This window comes from Corythoichthys intestinalis, chromosome 9, assembly GCF_030265065.1.
Source record: "Corythoichthys intestinalis isolate RoL2023-P3 chromosome 9, ASM3026506v1, whole genome shotgun sequence".
Taxonomy (NCBI): domain Eukaryota; kingdom Metazoa; phylum Chordata; class Actinopteri; order Syngnathiformes; family Syngnathidae; genus Corythoichthys; species Corythoichthys intestinalis.
This window is the reverse complement of record NC_080403.1, coordinates 13,313,663-13,326,852: the sequence shown is the minus strand read 5'-3', so window position 1 is coordinate 13,326,852 and position 13,190 is coordinate 13,313,663. Positions and strand designations below refer to the sequence as shown.

At 38.2% G+C, this 13,190-nt stretch overlaps 1 protein-coding gene across 2 annotated transcripts in view; it reads left to right on the top strand.

The window, feature by feature from the left end:
- The window catches only part of grm2a (glutamate receptor, metabotropic 2a), an 83,956-nt gene extending 79,319 nt beyond the window's left edge, over positions 1 to 4,637 (top strand). The window contains exons 5-6 of one of the 2 annotated variants that reach the window (XM_057845903.1): positions 2,943 to 3,120; positions 3,205 to 4,637. In XM_057845903.1, coding sequence (XP_057701886.1) covers positions 2,943 to 3,120; positions 3,205 to 3,278 — 252 coding nt within the window. In that variant the 3' untranslated portion in view covers positions 3,279 to 4,637. The remainder of the gene's footprint in view (positions 1 to 2,942; positions 3,121 to 3,204) is intronic. The other variant, XM_057845902.1, reaches the window with a different exon arrangement.
- The last annotated feature ends 8,553 nt before the right edge of the window (positions 4,638 to 13,190 follow it).

Genomic DNA, 13,190 nt, shown 5'->3' with positions numbered 1-13,190 from the left:
ATCATAATCATTGACAGTTTCAGAATGTGGAATTTGCCCGAATACTTAAAACTTGCTTTGAAAAATACATTCTTTCATTTGTTTATTTAGGTCTATCATAGAGCTAGTACAGAAAATGAACCCAACTCCAGTTCAGCCTTGCAGTACTTTGAGTGCCCCAAGTCAGACAGTGACATTCATTCATTCATTTTCCATGCCGCTTTTCCTCACGAGGGTCACGGAGGTGCTGGAGCCTATCCCAGCCAACTACGGGCAGTAGGCAGGGGACACCCTGAACTGGTTGCCAGCCAATCACAGGGCACAAGGAGACATACAACCATTCACGCACACACTCATACCTACGGACAATTTAGAGTGTTCAATCAGCCTACCATGCATGTTTTTGGGATGTGGGAGGAAACCGGAGTTCCCGGAGGAAACCCACGCAGGCACGGGGAGAACATGCAAACTCCACACAGGAAGGCCGAAGCCCGGGATTGAACCCTTGATCTCAGAACTGTGAGGCAGATGTGCTAACCACTAAGCCACCGTGCCACCCAAACAGTGACAGTCTAGACATATTTTCTTCATTTTCTCTTAAAGTGCAAGAAATTGATGCATTTTACAATAAAATGTAAAAAAAATAAATAAATAAAAATTCTCCCCGGGGTTGGGGGGTTGGGCGGTATGCCCCCGGACACCCCTAGGGGGTCTGTTTCCCTTCGTAAAGCGATTCTTGTGGGCTGGGCTGAGTCAAAGTCCAGGGCTGCTTTTTAGTCCCAGTCCGCCCCTGAGCCCTATAATGGTAGGCGTGGCTAAACGGCGGATTAAAAGACTCATTTCTCGTCATATGCGCTTTGCCAAATTGTTGTATATAGTCGAATCGTCTCAAAATATGATTCTAATTCACATAATAATGTTATTTAAGACTTTTCTTTATCCTGTTGTACGTACTTTAAATTAGCTGTATCCAAACAGTAGTGTTTTCAGAGTTTAATACCACCTCTCAAATGGTTGTGATTACCTGATGCAAATCTCCGGACGTGGGGGGTATTGACAATGGTCTGTCATGTCATGAAATGTTAACATAAATTAAATACAATCCACTGAGCCATGAATTGCTCATCTGATTATCATATGAAATATTGAAGCTGTTCTCAGCGCCCTCAGGTAGAAAGGTCTCCCTTTGAATGCCAGGCCTGGTCATCTCATCTTGGAAGCAAACACAACTGATTCAACACCCACTGTCACAGACATCGCCTTCTTAAAAACACTGACGGCTGACAGGACAGACAAAAGTACATCCTCTGCCATATTACTGAACCATGTGCACAAAAATGGACCTTCAATTCAGCTCAACCGTTTGGAGGGTTACAAATACAGGACAGTAAAAATCCTGCATAACACTCATCATGAATTTGAATTGAATTCCTTATTTGGACATGATTATTAAAAATGAATACAGTACATTCCAATATTTTGCATTGGAATGCAATATATATAAAATACACAAAAATTCATAACAGCCTTACAGGCCACAACAATCACATTCAAAAGGAGTAAGTAGAAGTTGATACTTATTCCACTAAACCAGGTCGAGTCGGTCGTATTTTACAAATTTATAATGAAAAATAACTATTAAAGGAAAAAAAAAATCAAGGGCCTCTGTTGAAAGCAGATGACATTATTGATGAAAGATTTTGACCTTGCAATAGCATCCTGTCGGAAAATTCCAAACTCATTACACATGGTCAATGAATTCAGTCTATGCTTGCAGACCGAGGCAGGCTCGATGTTTCATCTAAAATGCTTTTCAATAACACCAACCCAGTAAAGCACAATAAAAATATACCAATCCGTCTTGCAGACAAGATTTATACTGTGGAAAAGTGTACTGCTTTTGTGAAATAAAATCGTAGTTTCAGAGGTGTGAAACTGGCATAGACATGCTTTACCATGTTGTTCTTATCTTCAGCAGAAGGCATCTCAAAAGGAACGGTACTGCAAAAGCAGATTCCTTGTCCTCTCCTCTTCCTACGCAATACTTGTGAATAATTAAAGTCAGAGAAAAGTCATTCCAATTCAGTTCAGCAGGCTGTAAAACTCAAAACGGCTTCTGAATCGAGCATTGACCGTTTACCCTTTGCCCTCCCCATTGTTCACATCTTTATATGTAAATTAGACTATGACCAAACATTCCCTTGAAGAGTGATAGTAGCCTAGATTGTACATTTTATATGCAGTACATACTTAATTCAATTGACTCTCCCAGGTTACACACATTTAAAGGGTCAAAAATGATAGACAATAGTGTTGAAGTACAGTGGTACCTCTACTAACTGAAATTAATTGATTCTGGAAGTAGTTTCGTAACTTGAAAATTCTGTAAGTAGAGACGCGTTTTTCATGTAAATGCCCTAATCTGTTCCAAGCCCCCCCAAATTCAGACAATAATCTTTTATAATGTATAAAAATCCATCAAAACATGTAACAAATAAATGTACAATTAGATTATTGCACAATAAGCATAACATCAGAGTTGTGCATAATGTAAAAAAAACACGAAAAGAGTAAAGCAAAGTTAATACAGTCATGTAAAGTTGTCGAAACTCGAGGGGCGAATGAAGAGGATGCTGGGATACCCACATACACATACAGTAGAGGTTCCCCTTACCGAATTGATGCCAGGAATGCTAGGCATTAGCCAATGGCAGAGCTGCTATATGTACCTGTATGTTACGTTCAGGAGCTGGGAGTATCGGCCATACTGTATTTTTGCCTCTCGTATCCTTAAACTTCTTTTGTAACAAGAGGCAACACTTTCACGTTGAGGTGTCTCTGAACCTGAAAATTGTGTATGTAGAGAGGTTCGTAAGCAGAGGTACCACTGTACATACTACACTACTGTGTACTTGAAAATGTTATTTGGACTTCAATATGTGGATTTGAACATGTGTTCGCAGGTGCAGACCACTACAATGTGTATCTCAGTCAGTCTAAGCGGGTCGGTTGTCCTGGGCTGCCTCTTTGCTCCAAAAGTCCACATCATTCTGTTCCAGCCACAGAAGAATGTAAGCACTCTCAGAGTGGCTACCACCCGCTTCAGCGTCACCACTGGTCCAGGCTCAAGTTTTTCTCAAGGTTGATGACACACTTGTTAGCAGGTGACAGTCACACCGTTTTGTCTAATGCATATATTCACTTTTCTTTGTTATTGTTTTGTAGCATCAGCCTCCAACGTTGTTCCAACGGTGTGTAACGGGCGAGAGGTGGTGGACTCCACAACATCTTCTTTGTGAAGATCAGCTGAGTAGCTCTACCAAGTGTTGTCAATACAATTATATAACCACTAGTCCTCAATCAGGTGTCTGCGATATTAAAGAGGACCATTGTCCTGACTTTGTTGTCCTCAAAGTGCTGTGAGTACAATGTCCCAATTATTTTCTTCTGTTCTTTGATTCAAAGCAATTGCAAAGTTTAATAATGCTAATAAAAGGTTATTACAGAGTATTGCCCTCGTTTTTACGGAAACAATGATAGTGAATCTGTTAAATGTATTATATACAGGATGTTTTTTCATGTAGATTTTGGTGAAAAGTTTGTGCTTTCTTGTAATTTATGTAAATAAAAATGTGTTTTTTATTCAGACCAGAGTTCACTTGACTTCTTTGGCTTTTTTCTCAAGACCTCTATAAAATAAATACCTTCCAATATATGAAATATAGGAATTGGTAATGTTGAATTTGATAAATACATCTGTGTCATCCTTATTCCACAAAAGTGATATTAACCAGAATAAAATCAATGTTTTTACAAGCACATACTGTACAATGTGTTGTCTTAAAAAAAAAAGTTCCTCAAATGGAGTGTATAGATTTCTTTATTATCCAGTGTCATAATCTGACTAATTATCGTAAATTATGGACTATACAACATTACTTTTTACTCCCACTTTAAACCCAACGGTTTATAGTCCAGTGTGTCTAGTTCATGTATTTTTACAGGCTAATAAGATGCATCTCTTTCAGTATAAATATCCCATAATGCAATGTAAACGCCTGAATTTTATAGTCCAGTGTGGCTAATATATGACAGATTACGGTACTGATCCGATCACCTTGACTATTGTTGGAAATCTTAATATTTTTGGCTATCACAATAATTAAGTACAATATTTTTTCTACCAAAATATTCTAATTGAATAGAGATTCTGCCAGTCAACAAGCTTCGACCCAATGATAATACTTTGACACTAGTATGCCTATGTTACGTAAATTCAGCTGAGGGATGTGTTTGTTTGATACGGATCAGCTTCCTTCTTCTACTGAGACAGTGTTATTAAGAAAATGTATTACCATACTCTACTTTGGTATCCAAAAAAAACTGCAGCATGGAGTCAATGCTGAGAAACAGCAATATGCCAGTAGAATTTTAACACTGCCATCTTGTGTTCAAAATTTTAAATATGTTGTAATTGTACACATGAGGGATTTGCTTTATTGAGCATATTGCATCTGCCACACATTTGTTACTACCTAGAATTACCCCCCCATTAAATGTAAACTCCGGACTGACTATGACAACACACAGGGTACACTTGGAGAGATTATATCAGTCAGACGTTTTAGTATTATTTATGACTGACAGCAAAGTATATGTATTATGTGATTTCTGATGGAATATGCACCAAATGTGAATTTAGAGTTTCATTTTGTTGATAAAAGAATCCTTATCCTTTTTTGTGACATGAACTGCTCATTTCCTTTGTGTTACATGTGTAATGCAAATTTGCTCACCATCTGCTTTTCCGCGGCACATACTATACTGTGGTTAACAGCGTTGTTAATCTTACTTTTAAAAAGTAATTAGTTAGTTACAAATTACTTTTCCCAAAAAGTAAACTCAGTTACCTCATTGTAAAAGTAATTAGTTACTCAGCAAAGTAAATGTCGTTACTTTTCATGCTCTACATGTTATTACAATATACATTTTATAAAATCTTTCACATCAAAGATGCTAATATCACCTGATTGAATTGAACTTTTTTTTTTAAACACGTAGGTCACACTTTTTACATAAAAAAAAAAAAAAAAATCACCTATAGAAGAGTGTAACAGCATACAAATTTTAATTTCCAAATGCTGTGAGATAAAAAGCCTTTTCGTTTTTCTTGTTGTAATGAAACCCCGCTGAACTGTGACCCCTGTACCGAGGTATGTACTGAACCGTGACTTGTGTGTATCGTCACACCCCTATTATATATAGATATATTTTCCAGTATGCAGGTGAGGTTCTGAATCTCTTGCGTCTCCTATCTTTGCTCAAGTTGCTTTGATTTTGGTAACAAAAAAACAATTATTAATATATTATTGTGTCTCCAATGACAACGGCATTTTGGTGATGATAATGCACACTCAGCAGGAAAACAGCACATTATTTTAAATGAATTGTAACCACCTGGACACGCCACGAACTGTAAGAATTAAAAAAATGCCCGAGAGTTTAAGATGATGCTCGCTCACTAAATGCTCATGCTAATGGGAACGCGACCGCGATGCTAAGGCTCTGAGCCACCTAGCCAATCATCATCATAGTCATCATCACCATTTGCAACGGTGTCACCAGCCCCCCCCAGCTCTGCTGTCTCTCAGGAAGCTGTGACAAAATCAACTCGCAGTTCATTCAACCAAATTGTAGTGACACGCCCCTTCACATCCTCAGTGAGGGTAGCGGCGTTGCAAAAATGGGAAGAGTGATTAATTAGATTACTCACTACTGAAAAAAAAATAATGCCATTAGAAATGCTGTTATACTCTAACGCTGTTATTAACAACACTATTAGTTAACAGTTTACAATGTTTGTGTTGTTTGCCTGCATTGCACTAATTACTTTACAGACTTCGTGGCAAGGCAGGGGGAGAAATAGGGGGAGAAGAAAACGGAATCATCTCTCAGATCCTTTTTTTTTTACTACCAACACATTAATTGCAACTAAAAACTGCAGCGTTAGGTTAGGTGGCTTTTATTAAACTTGCTTTAATTGTGTGGTTCATTTTAAGTACAGTACACCTATTTGTCAATACTGTATAATGAAACACTTCTGAATTAAAATCGTAGCTCATTAGGTTTCCAGGTGAAAGGGCACAAACACAAGGACAAATAGGTGTTTTATAGTTTGAAAAGTTATATGTGTGTTTGCCAAGGGAAATTAATTGTTTGTTTGTTTTTTATTTTGAAGGGCACAACCGTAGACGTTAAGTGAAATCCCACGAGAGACTGCATGGCGTCAATTTTTGGAACATTTTAAGTTCGGATGGTGTGAATCAGTAAAAGCATGTGGGTTGTACAGCATGCCAAAAAGTAGGTTTGGTTTGCAAAGTATCCCCAAATTAATAATTTCATACACAAATTCTGATTTTTTTCCCAATTTTGACTGGGTGGGGTGAAACAGCGTCCATGAATGCCACTGAAACATTAGTATTCACAACCAGTCTTCCCGGTGCAAATGAATTGGACAACAATGGCATGCAATAAGTTAAATACTATGATAAAAAATCAACTGTAAAGTTAGTACCAAAAGCCAGCATGTATTCAATTTTTATTAATTTTAATTTCATTAATTTAGTTTTTTTTATCAACATTGCATTAAGTTATACATTTATTTATGGTTACAAAATAATATTTAAAAAATACAATACCTAATAATAATTTAAAAAACATATACAGTACAGGCCAAAAGTTTGGACACACCTCATTCAATACAACACAAATGAAGGTCCCAACCCCATTGTAGAAGCAATCAATTCCACTAATTAACCCTGAAAAGGCATATATGTAAGGTCAAAAACCCTTTTAGGTGACTTCCTCTTTAAACTCGTCAAGAAAATGTCAAGACTGTACAAAAAAGTAATTGGAGCAAAGGGTGGCTACTTTAAAGATATTAGATTATAATTATTTCACCTTTTTTTTTGCTAAGTACACATTTTCACAATTGTTCAATCATAGTTTTATTACCTTCAGTGAGAATTTACAATGCAAATAGTCATGAAATTAAAGAAACCGCACGAATGAAAAGGTGTGTCCAAACTTTTGGCCTATACTGTATAATAATGATAGCTGCTAATATTTAAGTTTTTGGTTTTTTTAATGACCAAAAATAGTCATTTGATTTAAGTGACCACAAAGCAAACAAAAATACTTTTAAATAAAATATTGTAGAAAATAAATAATTACATTTAAATAAATGCAAGTCATCAGCCAATCACAGATGCGTTTGAGGGGGGAAAATGGACCAGCACATTCAGCAAGTGAAAAGAGAACATCATGAAAAATAATTTACTTTATAATGGTAGGGTCAGTTCTATTGTTGCAGCTCAACACAAAAAAGAAATCTGCCAAGGTAGTTTTTTGAGATTTCAACTTTTATTTTCCTGTCTTAGTTGCGTATGCATGCACGTTCACAACTAGGGGTATGACAAAATATCGAAATGGTGATATATCGTGATACTTTGTATCCCAAAAGGTTATCGATATGCTCCTGTCAAGAATCGAGATATCGTTTTGTAAAGGTGTCAGTGTTTAAAAAAAAAAAAAAGAACCATTAAGTTGCTCACAAAATCTTCCACTATAATAGTGTCTCGGTTAACTCTAAGGCTGCCAGTGACTGTGCTTCCAATCCATTTAGACTGGGAATGTTCGTTCATTCAAAACCAGAGCATTCACAGTCATTCGGTCAGATTTTTGGGACATTAACAAGTCACTTGCTGTTCATTTTAGGGCATTTAAAGGTCATTTCCTGTTGAGTTTGAGTCAATGCCTATTCATTTGGGTGATTCCCAGGTCACTTCCTGTTCTGTAATTCAAAATAAAAGGGAAAGGACCCATAAAATACCCCAAAATCAACAGGAAGTTACTGAAAATCAACAGGTAAATGACCTTAAATGGCCCAAAATTACCTCATTGCCTGGCATTGGCTGCCACTGACGTCCATAGACGTTCAATCCGTTTGAAGTGGGAGGGATGGCAGCCAATGAACAAATGGAACCCTCCTGGAATGCCACCCTCCCAGTTCAAATGGACTGGACGTCTACTAGTGATAAACTCATTCCAATTCACAGCAGAAGCTTGTTTTTCTCCATATTAGTTCTTTGTAGAATATCCTAGAATGATTTCCTGACCAATGTATCGATAATCGTTGTATCGCCATATCGTCAGATCATCGTTATCGCGAGCTTTGTATCGCAAATCGTATCGTATCATGAGGTACCAAGAGGTTCCCACTCCTATTCACAACTGCTCTCTCCGTTCTCTGTCCTCTCAATACACGAGGTGCGTTTTTGTACCCCAGGAAATTTCAGTCTCACAAACAATAGGGAGAGTGGGGGGAGTTGTGCCAGTTTTTACTTAAAGTGACTTTAAAGTGAGGTCATGATAGTAATCTATCCAAATGTAATATGAACATATATTTCAGAATGTGGTGCATCTTTGGGAACAATCATTTTGGATCTGAACTATAGTATTTAAGAAATATAGCTTTCTCAAAAAAAGTGGTCTTTTGGCACAACTTGCCCCTAGTGCGGGGTAAGTTGTGCCCTTGGAGAGAATGCATTGGGGTAAATTGTGCCATTGATTATTGAAGTGAAACAGTATATGTAATCTCTGCTAGAAAAATAAAATTCAAAATTATTCATTTAAGGTTTATTTAAACTTATTTTGCAACATCAAAGGCCAATTTTCTACAAGCCCACTGCGCCAAATGAGCACATCAGAGGTCAATTTTCAACAAGACCTAGCACTCCACGAACACATCAGAACAAAGTTTAGTCAAAAGACACAAACAAACAAAAAAAAAAAATCAGCAGTTCTATTTAAAGGTAATTTATGAAATTGAAGGCAAATTTTCTGAAACAAGGCCTAGCGCCACATAAATATATGTGCAGAACAAAATGAAATTCTAATAAAGACCAAATTGAATGCAATCCGATTCACAGATCTGGCCTCCTTCGTAACATCCCACTTGCTGATGCTACAGGGGAATATAAATTTCTGCTCCCTTATGGCTGTACCACCAAGTTTTTGTGGTGTGGGTAATTTTATATGCACATCTTCTGTAGGGATGACTCCTTCATCATTTTCTTTGAAAGTGAAGATGGGCTTTCCATCCACCGACCTTTTATTATTTTGCCTTATAAACTTGGCGCTGATGTCGGCACCATCAGCCTTCTCAACCAATCGGATGTAGTTGTAGGATTTGGTTTTACCTGCAAAGTTCACAATGACAAAGTCCCCAGCAGACGGATCCTTGTCAATATCATTATCATTATCATCATTCTGCATAACTTTTATCGTCAGTGGTGTCGTTAAGTAGGATGGAAATGTCACTATCTTCTGAGCTACTGAAGACAGCCACTTTCTTTTTAGATCTGGTTGGTTTAGACCGTTTCGGAGTCCCTTTTTATTTTCACTCCTTGTCTTTTTTTCACCCCTTTCATTTTCTCTGTCGTGTGTAGTTTGCTTCATCATCGTCAGCGGTGTCATTAATTCAGGGGTGTCCAAACTTTTTGCGAAGGGGGCCAGATTTGGTGTGGTAAAAATGCGGGGGGCCGAACTTGCCTGATGTCATTTACGTAGAACAGGGGTAGCTAACGTCGGTCCTTGAGGGCCCCTATCCAGCTTGTTTTTGTGAGGAGCAGCATTTAGTGTGTTAGCTACTTCATATGCTGGTAGCAGGTACTGCTGACCAATTTATTATGTCTGTGTGCGGGCCAGACGTTATTTATTTTATGACAGAGGCTGGGGGCCGGATGAAATTTGACCACGGGCCGCATTTGGCCCCCGGGCCGGACTTTGGACATGTCTGCATTAATTGGAATGGCCAAGGTGCTTTCTTCTGAGCGACTGTACACAACCACTTTCTTAGTTTTCTTGAGTTTGGTTTGATTCTTTAAGAGCCCTTTTCATCTGCCTGTGAGTTGTGCCACTGGCACAACTTACCCCAGACCCTGTGGCACAAATCGCCCCAATCCCACTTTTTTGGAAAAATTGCATCATCCATCAATTTTGAGCTAACATTGTGCTAGCTGTACAGATCCATAGAGTAGCTTACCAAAGCACTGAAACATGTTTGAAAAGTTTTCAAACTTAACATAACTGTTCAGACACAATAATCAAAAAAACGTGATCCTAGAAATTTTACTTTGAAAGGCAAAAAACAGTTTTCTTAACTTAAATGTGCTTATCTCTCATGCAATAAGGCTCTCTTCTTTTCAGGATGAGTGAAATGACTGAGTCTTCAAAAATGTGTGGTCATATGACCATTTTTTTCTATGGTTGCCTAGAAACAGGGGGTGGCACAACTTCCCCACTGGCACAAATCACCCCACTCTCCCCTACGTCAATTGCAATGCGGAAACACAAAATAATTTGACAGGACACATAAATGTATTAAAACTTGTGAAAATCAAATACACAGAGGCCGGTGCATGTCAAACCAATCACTATCGCCCACACTATCCTTACAACATATGGGTAGGCATTCTAAATGACCGATAAACAGTATATAATGCAAATAAGGTTGCTCTAAAGTTGGTGGAGGCAATTTGAATATCTTGAAGTTGCTAATGTTATGTACCTACTGTTCCTATGCTAACCTGCGCCCTTGTATGGATGACACATAGTGATAGCATACTACTGTACTGTTTACAGTTTAACGGTACTGTAGTGTAGATGCCCTATTTTAGGGGTCGGGAACCTTTGGCTTGCGAGCCAGATATGGCTCTTTTAACGGCTGCATCTGGCTCACAGACAAATCTTCAATTATTTATTCAAAAAAAAAAGTTTCGTTATGTAATGGGAAGAGCGCTAGGACCTCGGGAAAAGCCTGCCGGGCGTAAGGGCCACAGGGAAGCGTTAAAAAGAGCAACCAGTAGGGGCACTCACATTTTTTCCTTTGGCAAGCCAGTGATTAGGCGACATTCAGGACAGGTGCAGCAGTGCAGAACGCAAGTCTGATGATGTGTGTGGTAGTCGGTCGAAATAACAGCTATGCATCTGTAGCGTGGTGCAGACAGAGATTAAATATTTCAGTCTGTTGCTACACATTTAATTTTGTTTTAATTTTTCTTGTACAGCTGGAACAAGTAAAAAATGACAACGTCCGTCTCACATTGCTGCACAGATGGCTCATTTCTTATTCGCTCTAAAATGCGAATTCTCATAGAATTATATTAATAAACAAATACAAGTTTTTGTGACAAAACATTGAACTTGTATTTTAGACACTACTAGCATTCACTCGTCATCCGCTCGCCATTTTGAACACATCTGCAGTTATACATAAACATACTTAACGATTAACTTATTTCTGAACTATATTAACACACAGTACACATCACAATCATCCTAAAATAAAGCACTCCGCTAATATGCACAGTCAAATTATACTTTTTCTCACCTGAAACAAGAAAAAAATAGTTTTACCAACAACGTCCGTCTCTCGCATTCTCGCAGTCGGCGTGATGTCACAATGACGTCATCTCGCCTAGCAACGTGTCACCATTTTGAGAGGGGGGCAGACGTTGTCTGAAATTCATATATTTCAGCTGTGTTTTGCGTCTTTTTTTTCCTAAAAACGTCTTAAACATTACTTATTATTATCACGAGTCACTGTCGACATATGCGAGGAGGTGATACAATTTAAAATTAGCATGCATTGGCCTGCAAATCTGCCCATACAAAATCGCAGCTGATAGCTGGATAAACAATCCAAAGGAACTGCCTGCAGTGGAGTTCGGAAACATCTACAATTACCTCATAAAGTCACCCAGTAAGTTGACCTTTATCAATTACGTGGAATATGTACTGTGTGGAACTAAGAAAACTGGTAGTATATATGGAGTGATTATTTCTGCCGTAACCGGTAATTCGGCTCCAAGCGTTATTTAGCCGTGAACACGTCACGGCAAAATAACCAATTCCCACCAGGCCAATAATATACCGATTGACCGATCAGAGCAGTTCACGACAAAAGAAAAATAACGCTTTGCGGGTTGTCGGTTCCGGTAATAATAACCACTGTCTAGTCTATTGAATCCTTGAGGCTAATTGGGGCAAAAACAAAAATCGATTAAAGTTTACTCATCAGTAATAAAATGTCGGCTGCAAACATAAATGTGCCTGGTCCAGGGAACCGTCTTCTTTTACTGTTCCTCGATTGATTGCTTTCGGCCATTTGCTTGTCCTTTTCTTCTCGCGAGGAAGAATTGAGAACTTCAAATGCGGCTCCAAACTCTTCCTTGTGTTACAACCCGCAACACGGCAATTTTTAGCCGTTCCGACGGAAAAAAAGACCGCAAATAAGACAAAAGTTCAACGCGTTTGTACAACAATGCACGACAGAGCAACTGCTTGTGACACGTGACGCCATTAATGCCCGGATGTCCGACTGCGAGAATTGCTGCACTCTAAAATGTGAAAACTTATTACCCATGCACGCTAAGAAGCGAACGCTGCCCCCTGCTGGTTTAAAACCGTAAGTACAACAGTCTTTTCAGGCTGAAACTTGTGTGTATTAGGGGTGTGACAAAATATCGAAATGGTGATATATCGTGATACTTTGTATCCCAAAAGGTTATCGATATGCTCCTGCCAAGAATCGAGATATCGTTTTAAAAAGGTGTCCAAAAAAAAAAAAAAAAAAAAAGGGACCAACAAGTTGCTACCAAAATCTTCCACCATAATATTGTCTCGGGTAACTCTAAGGCTGCCATTGACGGTGCTCATCGCCCAATCCATTTAGACTGGGAACGTTCATTCATTCGAAATAGGGCTGCAGCTATCGATTATTTTAGTAGCCGATTAATCGATGAACTATTTATTTTGAATAATCGAGTAATCGGATAAGGAACATAAAAAATTAAAATACCTGAGCTGAGCCTCACACGGTATATTTATATATATAAAAAAAGAGGATCTATGTACAACAAAAGAACAATTGACTAACTTGCATAGCAAAAGTCCGCTAGCTTAAATGCTATAAAATGCTAACGCTTTTTTACAATGCTCTTAACAAACAGCACACACATATTCCCACAAAAAATGACCAAATATACCTTTAAGCTAAATTACGAAAGCATTCAAAAAAATAATTAGCTCAAACAAAAACTTAGCTTATGTTGGTCTTAACAGGGAGCAGATGGATTCAGCCATGGGAA